This window comes from Marmota marmota, unplaced genomic scaffold (assembly GCF_001458135.2).
Source record: "Marmota marmota marmota unplaced genomic scaffold, marMar, whole genome shotgun sequence".
NCBI lineage: Eukaryota > Metazoa > Chordata > Mammalia > Rodentia > Sciuridae > Marmota > Marmota marmota.
The window spans coordinates 13,068,118-13,089,248 of NW_026000048.1; the positions used below are offsets into that span (position 1 = coordinate 13,068,118).

Consider the following 21,131-nt stretch of genomic DNA (forward strand, 5'->3'; position numbering starts at 1 on the left):
AAAAAAAAAAAAAAAAAAAAAAAAAAAAAAAACAATCATTCAATAGGGTAGAGTTTTGAGTCTATTATTTATATTCCTAAAAATATATTCTACTAAGAAAGTGATACTTCTCACAGATGCTCAGTCCAAGCACATCTCAAAAAATATTAAACTTCAAAATGATGAATGAACGTCTGCAAATGTGCACATAACTGAGAATTAGGACGCTGTTATGATATCAACTTTCCACTCAATACCACTTCCTTAGTCTCCCTGCAGGCACTAATGTATAGTGATAATTAAACTCTGTCTCTACTGCAAAGTCTCATCTTCAAGTCAGTGGCTAAAGGTAAACAACAGTGAAACCATTACAGTCTTAATGCTTATCTAAAATCAACACAAACTTCTCCACTGATTTCTTTCTAGTGGTAAAACTGCTAACCCATTGGAGAAGACTAATCTGCTGCAGACATTTGCATTCATGTCAGCATGTGTTTCCTGAGGTCATACAATAGATGTAGCACTGCAGATCACACCTGTTGGTAGATTCCACCAGGGCACACCATGCCAATGAGAGCACCTGCAAGGACACCAGGGGAGGAGCATCTGAACAGACTTAGGATGTTTTTTCAGCCATGGCATCTGTCTTCAAATATTTGGAAGAGGCATTTGGTAGCTCTCAGTGGTTTTGAGGGGGTCGGGGGAATCTAGGATTGAGGCATGTAGTCAAGTGAGAAACAGCTTTCAAGTCAGTGTAAAGAAGAATCTGTTCAGTGAAGTTTATCAGGGTGGAATGGGCTGCAATGGAAAGCATGACTGTTTTTATAAGGGATATTTCAGTACTGATCAAATGGCCATTTCACGCACATGTTCAAGAAGGATTTAAGCTCTGTGACTATGTGTTTGAGTTCTTATAACTTTCTAAGATCATTCCAACCCTGAGATACAGAGGCTCTATAATTATGATAAAACTGGATACTAACAAGTAGAAAAAGAAGAAGAAAAAGGAGGTCAAGGAGAAGGAGAAGAACTAGAAGTCCCTGCTGCCCAATCCTTGGCTTCAGTGACAAGCAGTATTGCTGATCCTCCTGGGATTATAATTTGGCCATTTATTTCATCAGGCTTAACCAAAAAAGATAAAAATGCTAAGAAATAAGGATGATGATGTCTAAAAATAAGAACAAGTTTTACTTAAACAGAAAATGCATAGCAATTTTTAATATCTGTAACATACACATCTAAATGCTAAGGAAAGTCACACTTGAAAGAAAGTACTTTGTTCAAGTAAAACTTTACCAATAACCAATGTGTACCAGGTACACAGTGCTATTGGAGTGACAGTAGCAAAGAAAGACACATTCAGTGCTCCAGAGTTGCTTTACTGTGTAGTTAGAGAGAAAGTCACCAAAAACAGTAAAGTTGAATAAAATTGGCAATACTACTAGTGGAAGAGGAACAAAATATAACACTATGCAAGGCAGAATTCTAACTCCCTGGAGGAAACCAGGAATATTTCTTAGATGGGACACAGTGAGAAACATGTCAAAGAACCCAAGTTCCATTGAGGATCTGTAGGGAAGGATCTTGAAGACATGAGGGCAGACATTGTGAATCATGGGGATCCCTTTAAAGCTAAAACAGTGGTTCTCCTAGGAGAACTGAGAAATGCTACTGTAATTCACTAAATATAATGCAGTGCTTAACACATACTTGGTAATATCTGATCAATGAAAACTTGAAGGTACAAAGATTATCAATCTATCTTGGGTTCTTACAAACTCTCGAATCTAACTCTCTTGGCTTTTAGAAGAATAAGCTGATATTCTTGGTAGGAAAATCAGTGATAGTAGTATGTATAAAAATGACTGGTTGGTCTGCTTTCTTGTCCTTTATATATTTTCTGAGTAGATTTTGGCACATCACATTTTAATGCCCCTTCTCCTTGGTCCCATTTACAACTGGGGTCATCCTTTACCTTATCTTTTTAAGGTGAAGACATAACAAAAATTGTGAAAAAAGGATTATGGGACAGATTCTTATAAATGGCTGACTCCTAGTTCCTAGTCAATTGTATGGAGACAGTGCACCTGAGCTATTTGTCAAGTTTAAAATGTCCAATGGAAAGGAACAACAACAACCAAAAAAAAAAAACCAAAAAACAAATGTCATAGACATTTACATATTAATAAGCTTATTCTACTAAAAATGCACTTAAGAGGGCTGGGGATACAGCTCAGTTGGTAGTGTGTTTGTTGCACATGTACAAGGCCCTGGGTTCAATCCCCAGCACGAAACAAAACAATACAAAAAACAAAAAAAAATGCACTTAAGATAAAAATGCCTCCTGATTTTCATGCATAAAGCTTTTTATAAATACAATTTTCTGATTCACTGATTGCAGTGAAAATTCTCTGACTGCAGTGAGAACAGTGATGTACATAAGTGAAGGGTTAAATGACTGGCTAAAGGGATGGTGGTTGAGCTTGTAGGAGATGCCTAGGGTGTACCTGCAAAAGGCAAGTGAAAGGAGGAACATAATATGTCCATGGATGATAAGGGGTCCCCAGGACCACAGCTAGAGATATGTGAATAAACTTGACCTTGAGAGCATTATTTGAGTATCAATGAACTCACAGAAGACACTACAGATGCTTCTTTTGAAGAAAATAAGGGAAACCTCTGGAGCTATTTAACAGATAAAGAGCAACAGGAGGAGATTAAGAAGGCCAGTGATATTGGCAAATAGGCACAGTTCAAAGTCAAGGCAGGATGTTATTTCTTCTTTAACAAAACAACAAAACAAAACAAAAAAACCCAGAAAACAAAAAACTCTATTGTTACTCACTTGCTTATGAAGTCATTGAATTCTGCTGACCATAGCTCAGGCTGCCTTAGTTTTGGGGGTGGATTCCTAGAAAAACAAGAATCAAGGTTCGATGATGCCACTGGGAAGTCAGTGCAATAGAGAAGCACAGTCAGATAGACCAATGCATTACTGCACTCACACACTGTAACTCAAGAAGGCCGCCATTTTCCAATTCAAAGAGAGATAATTAGTTTTAATCATTCTTGACATAAAATGACAGGTTCCTTTTTCTTTTCTTCTGAAAGCATTTAATGTATGACCCAATTTTTCTAACTGCTAATTTTTTCTTTTAAAAGAATTTTTCTTGCTTTTACCTGACAACCCTAGGGGAAAACATCAATACTTAGCAGAATAGAAACAATGAATTCTGATATCAAGCTCCTTGATCCATTTTGAATTCACTTTTGTGCATGGCGAGAGAAAGGGGTTCAGTTTCATTTTGTTGCATATGGATTTCCAGTTTTCCCAGCACCATTTGTTGAAGATGCTATCCTTCCTCCATTGCATGCTTTTAGCCCCTTTATCAAATATAAGATAGTTGTAGTTTTGTGGATTGGTTTCTGTGTCCTCTATTCTGTACCATTGGTCCACCCGCCTGTTTTGGTACCAGTACCATGCTGTTTTTGTTACTATTGCTCTGTAGTATAGTTTGAAGTCTGGTATCACTATACCGCCTGATTCCCACTTCCTGCTTAGCATTGTTTTTGCTATTCTGGGTCTTTTATTTTTCCATATGAATTTCATGATTGCTTTCTCTATTTCTACAAGAAATGCCGTTGGGATTTTGATTGGCATTGCATTAAACCTATAGAGAACTTTTGGTAATATCGCCATTTTGATGATGTTAGTTCTGCCAATCCATGAACAGGGTATATTTTTCCATCTTCTAAGATCTTCTTCTATTTCTCTCTTTAGGTCAAATCAGAGACGCGCCGTCTGATAGAAGAAAAAGTTGGTTACGATCTACAGTCGGTGGGGTCGGGCTCCAAATTCCTCAATAGGACACCCATAGCACAAAAGTTAATAACTAGAATCAACAAATGGGACTTACTCAAACTAAAAAGTTTTTTCTCAGCAAAAGAAACAATAAGAGAGGTAAATAGGGAGCCTACACCCTGGGAACAAATCTTTACTCCTCACACTTCAGATAGAGCCCTAATATCCAGAGTATACAAAGAACTCAAAAAATTAGACAATAAGAGAACAAACAACCCAATCAACAAATGGGCCAAGGACCTGAACAGACACTTCTCAGAGGAGGACATACAGTCAATCAACAAGTACATGAAAAAATGCTCACCATCTCTAGCTGTCAGAGAAATGCAAATCAAAACCACCCTAAGATACCATCTCACTCCAGTAAGATTGGCAGCCATTAGGAAGTCAAACAACAACAAGTGCTGGCGAGGATGTGGGGAAAAGGGTACACTTGTACATTGCTGGTGGGACTGCAGATTGGTGCAGCCAATTTGGAAAGCAGTATGGAGATTTCTTGGAAAGCTGGGAATGGAGCCACCATTTGACCCAGCTATTCCCCTTCTTGGTCTATTCCCTAAAGACCTAAAAAGAGCATGCTACAGGGACACTGCTACATCGATGTTCATAGCAGCACAGTTCACAATAGCAAGACTGTGGAACCAACCTAGATGCCCTTCAATAGACGAATGGATAAAAAAAATGTGGCATTTATACACAATGGAGTATTACTCTGCATTAAAAAATGACAAAATCATAGAATTTACAGGGAAATGGATGGCATTAGAGCAGATTATGCTAAGTGAAGCTAGCCAATCCCTAAAAAACAAATGCCAAATGTCTTCTTTGATATAAGGAGAGTAACTAAGAACAGAGTAGGGACGAAGAGCAGGAGAAGAAGATTAACATTTAACAGGGATGAGAGGTGGGAGGGAAAGGGAGAGAGAAGGGAAATTGCATGGTAATAGAAGGAGACCCTCAGGGTTATACAGTGGAGGAGGTAGAGAGAGAGGAGGGGAGGGGAGGGGAGAGGTGGGGAGGGGGGAGGGTGGAGGATGGGAAAGGCAGCGGAGCACAACAGACACTAGGATGGCAATTTGTAAATCAATGGATGTGTAACTGATGTGATTCTGCAATCTGTGTATGGGGTGAAGGTGGGAGTTCATAACCCACTTGAATCAAAGTGTCGAATATGATATGTCAAGAAATTTGTAATGTTTTGAACAACCCACAATAAAAAATTAAAAAAAAAAAAAAAAGAAACAATGAATTCTGGAATAAAGTACCCCCCTGCCCCTCATGAGTCCTGCTGAAGTCTCTGAGGGTGCTCAGAGGTGTACAGAGGTGATTTGAAAGGAGGACTACTTAGAATAGGGAGGACAGGACAGTACAGAGGGGCACAGCAGAATGTGAGTTGTTCTTTTGTTACTGCATACATTTCAGGAAACAAGTGTTACCAAGTGTTACAAAAGCAAGGGACTGTAAAATATTATTAGCTATAAAGCTCTGAATGCCACTTAAAAGATCTTGTTATTCATTCTTTTTATTTTTCAAGCTGAACAATTCCTTTCTTTTTTGGCACATCCGTGAAAACGAGGCTGATCTAACTCCATAATCAAGCAACATTGATCAACCATGATGGCTGAATCATTGAAGTGCTGTTTTATGTTCATTCCAACAGCTCTTTGTTTTCATTAGTGGAATGGAAATACTTTGTCTTCGGTTCTGCATTCCTCCTTAAATAGCTTATAATGAAATTAATGTACAGTTTGCACAGGCTCATTAAAGAAAAGTGCGGCTACTCATCTGCCCCAGATCACGCCTGAGCTCATTTCACAATCCTTAGGACGATTGGAAGATTGCTGATTTACACGTTAAAAAAAGTAGTTCTTTTCACCAGCAATCTTGTTTTGTTTCTTGTCCCCTGAACATTTCCTTTTATTAGATTTATTGGCTTGCTTTGAGAATAGTAAAGTCATAATGAGTTCATGACACTCAGAACTGGGTAAATTTTTGGATATCTTTCCTTACCTATGTCTATAGTCAATATTCTCAGACTTTCATTTTGGAGAGATACTGGTGGTAGAAATGATAAGAAATAATTAATATGATGCAGTTTCCAGAATCACCTGGCAAACTGCATAATACTGAGCTATCAACAACCGTGTAACTGTACATCTGAATCAACAGCTGTCACCCTTCCTCCAAGGTGGCATTATAACCAAGACTAATAATATTAGGTTAAATATGGTGGTTTAAACCACAATCAAAATGGCTCAGGAAATATAGAGCTTCATGTAAATTAAGAATGACAATAGGGTGTAAGCAATACAGATTTTTTTCCTGTTTTCCTCAAATTCAACAAGATGTCTTGAAGCTGGAATCAGACAGTTTTCCTCTTTTCTGTAATCTTGTTGCCCCACTTACCAAATAAGTAATATATGTTTACAAACAATGAGAACTGAAATAACATTGAGATTATTATGTAAAAGTTGTCATATACCCAAAGCAATATAATTCAGAACCTACAGACAGACTGGAAATTCAAGGGCAATAAAAAACAAATTTAAATGCTTTGATGTTATAAGAATCAAACTGCATGTCAAATATTTAAAATGGATTATTTGGGGACTGAATAGAACACATTGGTGTTATTCTTTTAGGAAGAATCCCTTCTCCCCAGGACTTTGTATATGTGATCTGTGTCTTCAAGTGTGGAGATCACAAATTTGTTTAATAGATAGTGTAATAACAGACTGTAATATATTACCATACCACTCAGCCCTCGTCCCTATCACCACAGGCTGTATTTATGCATTCTATTAGAATTAAGGTGCCAGGTATTTTGAAGACTTTAACATCTTCAAAAATGATACATTCACAATTAAGATAAGCAATCTTCTCACATTCATTTTCTGAAACATCTAGAACTAACCGACAGAAAAAGCAATATTTAAAGAAATGAGTAATAGGAAAAGCCATGGAAGATTTGTTGCTACATACACTAGAGGAGAGGAGTCTACACAGTACTTTCATGGCTCTAAAGAGGGTATTCGTCTGTCTATATCATATTATAATGACATATTTTAAATCATTAGCATTTTATCCATAAATTTTACTTATCATTTCTTAACAATATTATCTTAAAGTTCTGAACAAAGAGAAGTCTTAGCAAGTAGTAAAACATTTCTAGATTGGTAGATGAAGCAAATCATTGTTACACTGACCAGCTCCAGGGTGCCTCACTGACTCACTGGGGAAATGATAAGGAGTAGGGGTGTTATTTTCTGAGTTCAAATTCTAGCAAAAGACACACTGATTATCAAGAGAAACTCTTTTACTTCAATCAGGGAAATGCAACTACTGAACAAACATAGTTTTGGAGGAAGCAGAATAATATTCCAGGTCACTCTGCTCCCAATTTGCTGAACAGGTCTGAATATTTCCATGATGAGCAAGATGAGAAGCCAGTGGCTCAAGGAAGACTAACGGGCTGCAGATACTGAACCTAATGTTGACTATCTGACCTTGGTATTTTGAAGAGTGCTCTCATGGGATGCAGCTCAGCCAGCGGAGGATCTCCATCACCCAGCTCAATAGCAGTTATACCCAGGGACCAAGTGTCACATCTGGCATCGTAAGTGGTATCTAATTGCTGCTCACATGCAATCACCTAAGAGAAAACAACACAAAGTGAAGTATGTGACTTTAACAAAAATGTACCCAAACATTTAGAATAAAGATTAAATGTTTAAAGTGATGAAGACTGATGGCTACAAGTAAAGGAAGTAATTTAATAGTAGAATAAGCAATCAACTTATTATGTAGTAGTATTTTTATTCTGAGAACAGAGAATACCTTAGCAGATTTGCAAATGTAAGAAGCCTATTAAAAGTAATATTGTTGAAAATTTAAAAGAAGAGTAGAAAGAAAGCATGTCCCCAAAGGTATGTAATGGGATCAACTACACATCTAAAGACTGTGCAGTGGCTATCACTCAATAAACATTTGATGACAGAAAGGACACATTCACTTGAACAGAGATAAAGTACAGATTTGCAAATAATTAAAAGTGATAGAAGTCAAGGAAAATAATCTTAAGGCAGTCTAGTTAGATGGCCCTCATTCTTACTGGCAAGTAGAAGGCAAGAGTATCCAAAGGAGGAATGAGGTTGGAGGAATGCAGAAAGGTTTAATCCATTAATTTAAAAAAAGTATCCTGAATAAAAATAAATATTGATAAAGATTTACCAGCAGCTTATCTGGGCTACATTAAATTGTAGAACTGCAATCGGGTTTAAAAACATGCCTCAAACCAAAGTACACAGTTGAGGACAAGAGAAACAGGATTTTTTTTGCAATATTATAAGTATTACTTTATAAAAAAATCATTGCATTAAATACATCATAATTCATTTCTAAATGTGTAACTACAGATACAGATAGTTTACAAATGACAACTGTTCACATTAGTAATCACAAAAAGGAAATCAGCTTTATGGTTTTAAAAACCATTTTTTACATTTAAAATTTTTACATTTTGTAAATGCCAACCCACCAGAAAAATAACAAATGGTTTTGGATAATGGCAGATAAGAATTATATCACTTAACTTCAGTACTATAAAATTATATGTGAAGTGAAAGAAAACAAAGGCCCTGTTGGGAACATTTCTCATCTTTCTGGCTCTGCTGAAAATCAGGTGCAACACATTTAAAAACCCCTTGTGCTGGCACACTGGAGTTTAGTTGGTAACCTTTGTACATTTCACTTAGGAAGGGTGAATTCCTCATTAATAAGTTTTTCTTCCTACCTGACATTAAAAGCAGTAAAATGGCAGCAAATCACCTAAATATAAATATATAAGTATGATTTTAAGAAAATAAAAGAAAGGTAATGATGAGTACAACATATAAAACAACAGTTCTCTAGAGGAGGCAAAAAAAATGGGATAGAGGAAGAGACAGGAACAAATGTGCCAATAATGTTCAGTTTCTGGGTTGGGCAGCAAGTTCATGGGCAAATACATATGAAGGCTATGAGGTGATCCATTCCTAGCCACCTGAAGGCCAATAATAAATACAGACACAAATTATTTGTATAATATATATTACATAAAACATAAATATAATACATGTAAATATATAATATATTTATGTAATTAGATATGTGATATAGATATAAAATGTATAATAAAATATATAAATATATATTATATGTAATATATTTAAAATACATAGAGAGAGAAAGAAAGAGAGGCAATATTGTTTCCAAACTTAGTATGCTAGGGACATCATCTTATACAGGGCTTCTCAAACTTTCTTACCAAAATATTTTTAATATTGCACAATGTTGAACTGCTAAAAATTAGAGAGGATATCCTGAAGAACCAGGAGAAAGCATAACAGTTCCAAATTTTACATTAAAAATCCATGTAGCAAATATTCATAGCTGTATTGTTCATGAGAGCCCAAATGTGGAAACAACCTGAATGTCATTCAACTGAAGAACAGATAATCACAATGTGACATATACCTACCATCAAATACTGCTCAGCCATAAAAAGGAGTGCTAATAAATGCTACAATATGGATGAATCTTGAAAATATCAAACCAAATGAAAGAAGCCAGACAAGGGCCACATATTGTATGATTCAATTTATATGAAATGCTCATAATAGGCAAACCCATATAGCCAAAAGGAGATCAGTGTTTGCCTAAGGTAGGGGAGTTTGAAAGGAGATGAGAAATGCTCATTAACAGTACAAGAGGGCAACAAAAATGTTCTAAACTTAGATGGTGGTGATGACTACACAGTCCTCTGAATGTACACTAAAACTGTAACATTGTACATGATAAGTAGGTGGATTATATAGTCTATGCATTATAGCTCTTTAAGACCATCACAAATTTAAAAACATATTCACATGAAATTTCCATTCTGTTCCATATCTTTGCCTTAGCATAAAAATAATATGTTTTTTATACCAATTTTTTTTTCTAGTAAAATTGTTCCTTCAGGATAATTCTGTGGCTTTAGAAATGTGGTCTAGGAATATATCCTCATAGGTTCAGGTGAACTTATGTGCCAGTTTGCCTGGGACATCTCTTGTTTGTGCTTGTTCTAGAATCTTTACCTATAGCACCCCTTGAACTCTACAAGGTATACACATTCATACAAAATGTTGTATGGTCACCTACCATTGTAGTCAGTTCCTTTGACCCCTTTGCCCTGGCACATCTGCATTCCAGTTTGGAAAGGATAGCTTTAGGTAACCAACAATACTACCTTTGAAGCAGACTTTTTAAAAAAATGTCAAATCAATGATCAAGAATACCAACAACAATAAATACTAGCAATAAATACTGCAGTCCCACTAATAATGTGCAAGAGACAGGAACACTTGCACATTATTAGTGGGACTGCAGACGAATATAAAAAAATTGGAAAGCAATATAGAGAGTCCTAAAAAAAAAAAAAAAAAAGCTAGGGATGGAACCACCATATGACCCAGCTATCCTACTTCTTGGCATTTTGCCCAAAGATCTAAAATACTAGGGCGATACATCCACCTTTATAGCAGCACAATTCACAATAGTTAAATTATGGACTCAGCGCAGGTTAGTGGATTAAGAAATTGTGACACACACACACACACAAGATAGAGTTCCACTCAGCCATAAAAAGAATGAAATTATGCCATTTTTGCCAGTAAATGGATGGAAATGGAGAATATCATGATAAGTGAAATAAGCCAAACTCAGAAACTCAAAGATTGAATGTTTTCTTTCATATGTGGAAGCTAGAGTAAAATAGAGGAAAGTGGGAGGGAAGGATAGGATAATACAAAGAACCAATCAAGTATCAATTAATAGACAAGAGAAAGGAAATCCAGTAGTAGAGGAAAGGCAACGGGAGAGGGGAGGGAGAGCGGGAGGAGAAAGGGAGGCTCATAAACTGCAATCGACTTCCATGCATGTATGAGTTTATCAGGATGAGCCCAACTACTACGTATAACTATAAAGATCTGATTTTAAAACATTAGAAATCAAGGATTTTTTATTTCAACAAGCTTGCCTCTGAAGTCCTAAAAACAATGAAATACTTCTATGTCAATTAGGGTCAAAATATTTATTATTCAATAAAATAAACATTATTTATTTCATTAATAAGACAGAAGTGGTTTATATGGGGCATGTTGATACTCATTATTCAAAACACAGTCTTCAAGATTAAAAAGTACTTATTATAGAGAGATGAATAAAATATGCACAAAATCCCAAGCGAGCATATATTTATTCGGCAGCTTGGAAGAACATCAGGGTGTCTTTTTTCTTTTCTATAATAACCTTTAGTTTGCTAAAAGAAAGCCCTATTTACAGTTATTGTAAGTTTATTAATAATAAATAATGACATAAAAATGACTGTTTACTAATTACACATTAAGAACTGTTTTTATTAAAAGGCAAACTCAAATATATGATAATGGCTTTGTTATAAATTAACATAAAACATAGCTAGGGTATTAATCATAACTATCATAATCTGCATTATTCATATTAATTATTAATACATGCTAACAAGATGCAAAATATTTGGTAGGAAACTACATTTTTATTGACTTCTCATTGTTTTCAATTTTTTACAAGTATTCAAAAGGTATCAGAAAAAAACACTAAAGAAACTCTTTTTTGGGATTGAACTCAGGGGCACTCAAACACTGAGCCACATCTCCAGCCCTATTTTGTATTTTATTCAGAGACAGGATCTCACTGAGTTGCTTAGCACCTCACTTTTGCTGAGGCTGGCTTTGAACTGGTGATCCTCCTGCCTCAGTCTGCCAAGCCACTGGGAGTACAGGCGTGTGCCACGCCCGGCTTAAAGAAACTCTTTTGAGATTCTCATCCAATTCTGTTTTTGCTAATGAGTAGACGTCATATTTTTATTTTCAGATTTAGCCCCTGTTAAGTTTTTTTAATCCACTGGATTTTCATAAAGTTTCTTAAAATAGTAAATTCTCTCTCCTTATTTTGAATGTATACATTCTAACTTTTTATAAACAAATAATTGAATTGGTATTCAAATAAAAACATTATACCAGGATTTAAATGCCAAATTTAATTAGAAGATTTTGCAATATTAATATAGTGTTTGAATTGCTTCTCCTTCCTTTACTCCCTAGAAAATCATAGATAAATAGCAGAGCTTTTCACAATGGTTGCAGAGAGAGTTTTCAAAAATAAGTGTTCTTTATTGATAAACATAACGAAAAAGACAGAAGGCACTAAACAGTGACTGCGGAGGGAAGATGTGACTGAACACTTTTTTCCTTAACTATTTTAGTAGTTTATCTACAATTTCATTCATGTAATGATGAAAAGAATCTACTAAAGCTGACCCCAAGTGGGTGAACAATAATGGGAACTTGATACATTGGTTGATGGACCTGAATCTGATATAACAAAGTCAAGGGTTCTCATATTTCTAATTTAAACACAAAACATACAAATCTATAACAGATACATGCTAAACCAAGAAGTAAATTGTGGAGAGCCATTCTCACACGTGACTGGGCAACTCCCGGTTTGGGTCTGAGGCGCTCTGGCTAATCTGTGTCGGAGCTTTCCCGGCCCTCTCCTGATGAGAGAGCCTGTCCCTGTGGGGGTGTGACTGACCACTGACCCGGGGGGCCAATCACTGACCCTGACCTTGGAGTGCAGCCCCCCGCAACCTTCATTGGATGGAATTCTCCCCTGAATTTCTTGTTCCCCAATAAAAGGCTACTCCCTGGCGTGCTCCCTCTCTCTCTCTCCTGCTAGCCCTGAGTAATCCTTGCTGCCCTACCGGGTGGTTCGAGGTGGGAACCAGAGAGGGGAGCCGTCTCGGACCTGGTTATAGAAAAAGGTAACTGAGTCTGTGTGTTTTATTTCGATCTCGGTAGCTAACTTTTATGCCAAGAACCTCATTAATGAAACCAGTGCGCTGGTCGCATGGTGGAGTAAATTAATGAAAAATTAAAACTGCAAGTAGCTTCTTGCTACCTCATTGGGTTAACTAATTCATTTCACTTTATATCTGTTCATTCGTTTATTCATGGCCCATTTATGGGCCAACTCCAGTGTTCTTTCTCACACATGCAAAAATCCCATGTTAAAATAACACAAAGGTCCCTTTCTTCTGTTGTATTCTAAAATACTGTGGAGATACAGTACACATAAAAAGGGAAGTGAGAACACTGTCTTTCTCAAAACTCTGACCTCAGGAGCCATCCAAAATGGTGTTCCCACCGATGTGTTCCGACGGTGCCGGGTGCTGGTGAGCTGTGCAGACACACCTAGAAGAAAGAGATGAGAGATTACCTCTTGCATTAATTAACCTTGTAAAGTGATTCCGATTGCTATAAATTTTCTTACGAGTGAATATTAAAATTCTGTTCCCTCAAAGCACTGTCACTGGACTTAACTTTAAAGAAGACTGAATCAGGATCTCTACATAACCAAAATACAGAATAATTCTCCTATTTCCTATTTTCATATCTAAACCCTGCCCACGGTCCCATTACAAGTCTTATTCTCCCATTCTGGCTTCTAATCTGCTTCTGATCATACTAATTTCTACTTCCTCTGATGCTCTACAGTTTATACTATTTGAACTCTAATTACATATTTTGGCATGTAATTGTTTTCTGAATGGTATTTGTCTTCCTTCCTCTCCCCATAAACAAATCTGGGGAATTTTAAAATGTTTTATATGATGTTATATACATAGTACTTAAGTTGTAAATGTGCATAAAATTATTTTCCATCTATCAACTTTGGCCAAATTACAAAGTTTTAAATTAACTATATCTAACATTTAAACCAACATCATTAATAGAATCAGTCATTTTAAATTTAAATTTATACTAAACCAATACATAAAATCATAAAAATCATACATATTTATGAGGTATCATGTGATGTTTCGATACATTTATACACTTTATCAAATCAGATTAATAATATCTGATCATATCTATCTCTTCAAATGTTTATGATCTCTTTATGGTGAACACATTAAAATATACAGTACATTATCTTTATCTACAGTCGGTCTACCATGCAGTAGCACACCAGAACTTCGTACTCCTATTTAACTAAAATTGTTTCTGTGGGTTTTTTTCAAATATATATTTATTCTAGTTGTAAGTGGACTTTTATTTTATTTATATGTGGTGCTGAGACTCACACATGCTAAGCAAGTGCTCTACCATTAAGCCACAACCCCAGCCCCAATTTTTGTGTTTTTTTTTTTTCAGTTTGTTTCTATTTATTTGAATGGATTTTTTTCTGAGTATTCAATTTCACAAATAAAAAAGTAACATTGAGAACAATTATTCTGTATGCCAAAATATTTAAAAATGCAATTCAGAATATTTTCTTAAAAATGGCCTCATTTTTCTTTTGTTTTTATCTTTGTAGAGATTACAAAATGAAGGGCTATCATGAAGAGACAACCAAACATTATGTCGTCTTTCCATCACTGCCACCTGGTCAGACATAAACATTACTGATCCTCAAGAGAATTTGAAATAAAGTGTCTCCTCTCAATTTTCATCCTCCTGTTCCTCATGCAAGGGGGACAGTACGGTGCTCCTGCCCTTGACCTGCTCTGGACTTGATGGAAAAGACCTAAATCATGAGTGGTCATTGTCTGATTTCTCTGCTTTGCCAAGTACCTTATACGTGTCCCATTAGTATTAGGCTCTTGCAGCTTATCTAATAAGCCAAGTAGAGGAAGACACTGATTGAGATTTAAAATGGGGATATATTTGATTCCCTCAAGATGGCATTTAACTTTCACCCTGAAATTTAAAGGCCAGATTTGGCCAAATGGGTATTTCAATGGTGGGATAGTTGGACATTGGGTGTTTGGGTTCCATGTTAGATATATCCCTTAATGACTTTCTCCTTCTATGCATAAATCCTATCCTAATTGATGAGCTTCAAAATTCAATGAATTTTAAAAAATTTAATTAAAGATAAAACGCCTTCCCTATATCATTTTTCAAATTTGAATGGAATCACCTTTTGACCCAGTTATCTCACTTCTCGGCATATACCCGAAGGACTTAAAATCAGACTACTACAGTGAGATGGACACATCAATGTTTATAGCAGCTCAATTAACAATAGCTAAGCTATAGAACTGATCTAGGTACCCTTCAATAAAATTATGGCATTTACTGGTAAATGGATGGACCTGGAAACTATCATGCTAAGCTAAATAAGGTAATCCTCCAAACCAAAGGCCAAATGTTCTCTCTGATATGCAGATGCTAACTCATAATAAGTGGGGAAGGGGACAGAGGGAAGAACAGAAATTCACTGAATTAGAGGGGAATGAAGGGAAGAGGGGGGATGGGAATTGGAAAGACAGTAGAATGATTGGACATAACTTTCCTATGTTCCTATTTGAATACACGAACAGTGTAACTCCACATCATATACAACCACAAGAATAGGAAGTTATACTCTATGTATGTATGTATGTCAAAATATATTCTACTGTCATGTATAACTAAAAATAACAAATAAAAAAATTGTAAAAAGTGATTGTCTAAATCAACACTTGAAGTTTCTCCCTTAAACATTTTATAACAGAGTATCTGAAGAAAGAATATCAGCATTTGTTATCATTCTTTTCCAAAATGCTACCCAGGCAGTTTATATTTCAAAAAAGTTAAATTTTAATCTCCATCTTTTTTCCCTATGAACTAAAGGCCAAAATGATTAAACATGGATTTTCTTTTCTTTTTATTTTTATTTTTGGTCGTGCTGGGGAACCTAGGGCCTTGTGCATGCCAGGCAGACACTCTACTGCAGAGCCACATCCCCAGCCTAAATATGGATTTTATGATAGTATCAAAGTATAATAATTCATTGATATAGAGCAGGAAAGAAAAATTATTTAAAATTTGTTCTGAACTTTCTAAAATTTATTCTAAGGGTTTTTAATTACTTCTGGAAAAAAGCCTTTATATTATATTTTATCCCTGAAGGTATAAAGAGGGAAAAAAACACCCACAACCAACAGTTTCTCTCTCTCTCTCTCTCTCTCTCTCTCTCTCTCTCTTTCTGGATATGAAGATGACATCACTAGAATCGGCATTTTTCAGCCAGTAGTGATGGCCTAGCGTTGGGATTTATACACATGAATGGTTGTGAAGGATCACAGGAAATATAAGGAAGAATGTTAATAAATGATTTTTAGGGTGTGGCATGTAACTGAAGGTAGACTGTCACACTGTTTCTTGGAAATGTAAATCCTGAGTGGAGACATTCATGGAGGGAAGGTAACTAGAGCTGAGTCAACCAAAGCAAGGCCCCTGGATACGAAGGGGGGTCTACTCCTGAGGTCCAGCACTGCTGCAGCTCTGTTCTTAGCAGGTCACATCACTTGCTTCTCTTTTGATTTTGAGAGCCAACTACTGCTCTTTCAGTATTCTTACTGGTCAGAGTTAGCTTCTACCATTAAAATCAAGCAACCCTGAATACAAAGCTCTAGTGATTTTATAACTAACATAGTAAATTAACAAAGGCAATAGTCAGTCATGAGTTAATAAAACCTAAGAGTCATGAGGCTTTATGTTTATATGACAGTGTAGTAAATTTGTATATTTATATTACTATGAGATTAAAATTTTTCTAAAGCCAGGCATAGTGGTGTACACCTGAAATCCCAGAGACTCAGGAGGCTGATGTAGGAGGATTGAAAGTTCAAAGCCAGCCTCAGCAATTTAGGGAGACCCTGACTCAAAAAATAAAAAGAAGCTGGGAATGTAGCTCACTGGTTAAGCATCTCCGAAATCAACTCCCAATAACACCCTCCCCCCAAAAAATCTAAGGAACACATTTGTCCTCTAAGATCTTGAGTCAGACATCCCAAATAATAAGAAAAATTCAAGCAATATACTGTAAGCAGATGCAGAGACAGATTCTTCTCTAAATGTTTACTAACATATTAACATACACATTCATAAAAATATTAATTATAATTTTAAAGGATTCAGTTAAAATAGCAATCTGATAGAAGTGTAACTATTTCTTCCTGAACTCCAATAATGTTTTACACACAGGCTGGTACTGATGCCCCTTCAAAGACCACTGGCCTAAGAAGTGCTAGGGTGATGAATTATAACACTCTTTGCATTTCATATATCATTTGGTGAAAACAGGATTTTTGTAGAAGAAAACAGAATGGTAGAAAGAAAGATTCATCCCAGAATATCAATAAGAAAAACAAAAGGACCCAAATTAAGTGAAAAATGAAATTAGGTAGAGTAAGAAATGTTGAGATAGAACTCCCAACTCTTTGTCAAAGGGGTAAACCAGTTTAAATTACCTCCAGCAATGTGTAAGAGTTTCAACTTCTCCAAACACTCACCAACATTGTTATTATCTGTCTTTTTAACACAGCCATTTTAGTGAGTATGAGGTGCTATCTCATGATTGTGATCTGCATTTTCCTAATGACTAAGGATATTGAACATCTTTTCATGAATTTATTGGCCACTTAGATAGATTTAAAGAACTGTCTCATTTCCCAATTGGCTTATTTATCTTTTATTACATTTGCATTATTTTTAATTGACAAATAATAATTTTAGTATATTCATACGGAGAACAATGTGATGTTTTAAGTCAAAGGAAATTAACATATAGATCATCCTACTTGACATTTTTGTGGTGACATTTTGAAATTTACAATACGTTGTTATTGATTCTAGACACCCTACTGTGCAATCCATCTCAAAAGTTATTCCTCCTATCTAACTGAAACTACCCTATCCAGTAACTCCCAATTCCCTCCCAACTCTCTATCTCTTGCTTCTAGTAACCATCATTTGACTCTACTTCTATACAGTCAATTTTCCTAGATTCCACATATAAATGAGATTATGTGTTAAAAAAAAGAAATTTTGAGATTAGATGACTATCACATTAAAAACAGGACACACACCCCACTCTGTAAGGGTGACAGAGGAAGACATTTACTAAATTCCATGTTTTCTAAGTGCACCTACAATGCCTATTAAACCTCAAGATCACTTTGCCCACGTAACCTAATAGATTCAAAGTAAAAGTCAACTTGATGGTCATGAGTTCTAACTTGTTCATTTTCAGGTTAAAAATGAAGCTGAGAGAAAAGCCACTTTCTTGAGGACAAACGGCATTTAGCATGAATTCTCACAGGAAAAATAGCTAAGAAGGTGGAAAAATGCAAAAGTCTACTAAAAATGATTGACATAAATTACTTTAAAACACCAAGGGGATCCAAAGTATGAGTCCAGTAGCCTCAAGAAGTAAAAAAAAAAAAAAAAAAAAAAAAATTAGGAAAATCATTTTGTCCAGAGAGTAACGAATGGAATAAGTCACCCAAGTAAATAGTTACATAATCATCTCAAGAGAGAAGATGCTGAATGGTGGAAAATTCCAGGCAGAAAATTGGGATAGTGAAAGGACATGGAAAGCATCGGAAGCCAAAAAGAGATCAGGGCTGAACAGCAAATAGGCCAGGAGAGAGGGCAATAATCCATTAAAAGTCAAAGCCATGGGGACATTATAGAGGTTTATGTTAATGATTCTTCAGCCTTTTGCTTTGCTAAGGAATTCTCTTGCCATTTTAGCCCCATCTAACAAAGCTTCCTAGTCTATTGGGTGGCTACACAGCAACTTTATTCCCTCTTGCATAAGTCCTACTTCTAGGGAGTGAAATGCACAGGTTTTATACGTGCACTCAAGATTTATCTCGGGGTCTTAGGGAGACAGTAGAAATACCAAATATGTGGTTTCTAACTGTAGGGAACTTGATGTGCTATAATTCACACAGCAAAACTTTTATAAACAAAATACTATAAGCATGAGAATTTAAATTATAAGAATATAGAATTCTGTCATTGTGTCATTTAATATTGCCATTTTTGTTACTAAGGTTAAGATAGTATGATGGATAAATGTATATATCCACTTGGCAGGACCATGAAAAACAGATATTTGGTCAAATATTATCCTGGGTATTTCTGTGAAGGTACTTTTTTGGACCAGATTAACAATTAACTTGGTGGATATTAAGTAAAACAAATTACTGTCTATAATGTAGATGGGCCTCATCCAATCAGTTGAAGGCCTTAATAGAACAAAGACTGATGTCTCTTGGCAAGAAGAAATACCATTGGAAGGCTGCCTTTGGACTCAAACTACAATACCTCCACACAGCCTACGCTGCAGATTTGGACTTACACAGCCTCTAGCACTGTGGGCCAATTTCTTAGAATAAATCTCTCTCCTCACAAACACACATGCACACACACACACATACACACACACATGAACACAAACATATTTTACATGGGCACACACATACATTCACATATTCACACACATACACACACATACACACACACACACACACACACACATCCTGCTGGTTCTGTTTCTCAGCAGAACCCTAAAAATGATGTTTTCCATTTTTTGGTAACAACTCTTAGGGTTGTTCTCTCAAAACTAAAATGGACTGGTTTACTCCCTATCAGACATGTCACACATGATTATTTTATTAGGTACCATAGTTGCAGCAACTTCTAAGGGTCTAAGGACCAGAACTTTTTTTTTCTTTTTTTTTTTGCTTTTCATTTTTCCCCTCATTAGTTATTTTCTTTTTCCTTTTTAAGAGCCAGATATGAAATCTAGGACATTCAAAAGAACACAGAGCTGAGGATGTAGAGCAGTGGTAGGGTGCTTGCCTAGAATATGCAAGGTCTTGGGTTTGATCCTTTGCCCTGCAAAAGAAAACAAATAAGTAGAAACAACAATAAAAACAAAAGCAACCATTTGTATCTGAAGAAATTTTTTGTTTGTTTTTTGATACTAGGAATTGAATTCAGAGGTGCTCTGCCATTGAGTTACATCCTCAGCCCTTTTTAAAAACATATTTTTTATTTTATTTTGAGACAGGGTCTTACTAAGTTGCTTAGGGCTTCATTTGCTAAGGCTGGCCTTGAACTTAGGATCCTCCTGTCTTGGGTTCCCCAGTCACTGAGTGAGATATAATTTCCTGAGATTTCAGGTATGTAATACCACACCCAGCCCTAAAAAGATCTTTAGTTTACACTTTAGGCTCCTAACAAAGAGAAAGACTACAATTTAAAACAAACAAACAAAACCAAAACAAAAATCAGCGAATTCCTAGAGAATGAGGAAGAATCTGATTTCCAGAGTTACTATATTATTAGATTAAAATATCTAATTTTCAGCAACAACAATAAAAAATCATAAGGCATAAAAAGACACAGGAAATTATATCTCACTCATGGAGAAAAAAAGTAAACCAACAGAAACCTAAGATAATGAATAATGAGATAATGAACTTGCTACACAAATACTTTAAAACAACTGTCTTAAAGATGCTCAAAGAACTAAAGGAATACATAGAAAACATTAGGAAAAGAGATGTGAATGAAACAGAAATACATTTTTTTTTTAAAAAAAATATGCCTAAAAAAGAACTCTGGATGTGAAAGTATAATAACAGAAGTGACAAATTTACTAGACTGATTCAAAAGCAGACTTGAGCATGTAAAAGAAAAGAATCAGTAAATTTGAAGAAAGAATGATTGAAATTATTAATTGTGTAGAACAGAAGAAAAAACGATTGAAGAAAAGTGAACAGAACCTAAGGAATCTATGGGACACCATCGAGTAGACAGATGCACGCAGTATGAGAATCCCAAAAGGAGAAAAGAGAGAGAAAGAAGGAAGAGAGATTATTCAAAAGAAATAATGTCCAAAATTTTCCTAAATTTGATGGAAGACATTAATATTCAAGACCTTAATGAATCCCACGTAAGATGAATTCCAAGGTATCTATACCAAGACACATAATGATCAAATTGTCAAAAGGCAAAGATGAAGAGAATCTTGAAAATAGCAAGAGACTAGTGGCTTATCAGATAAAAGATAAATAAGATATCAAAAACTATGAGGCAGTGGGGCTGAATTTTTTGAAAAATTTCATCCAAGAAACCTATATCCAGCAAGACTATCCTTCAAAGGTAAGGTGAAATTAAGACATTCTCAGATTAACAAAAGCTGAAGAAATGTTACCACGCTAGCCTGATGTGGTGACGCACACCTATAATCCCAGCAGCTCGGGAGGCTGAGGCAGGCGGGATCGTGAGTTCAAAGCCAGCCTTAGCAAAAGTGTGATGCTAAGCAACTCAGTGAAACTCTGTCTCTGAATAAAATACAAAATAGGGCTGGGGATGTGGCT

General features: G+C 35.7%; 1 protein-coding gene across 2 annotated transcripts in view; it reads right to left on the minus strand.

Annotated features, from left to right (window-relative positions):
• Myo3a (myosin IIIA) overlaps positions 1–21,131 on the minus strand; it is a 224,397-nt gene that overhangs the window by 142,751 nt on the left and 60,515 nt on the right. For both annotated transcript variants that reach the window (XM_015495223.2, XM_048812677.1), the window contains exons 6-8: positions 13,079–13,155; positions 7,348–7,493; positions 2,825–2,890 (exon numbers count right to left, since the gene is read on the minus strand). In XM_015495223.2, the coding sequence (XP_015350709.1) occupies positions 2,825–2,890; positions 7,348–7,493; positions 13,079–13,155 (289 nt within the window). The remainder of the gene's footprint in view (positions 1–2,824; positions 2,891–7,347; positions 7,494–13,078; positions 13,156–21,131) is intronic.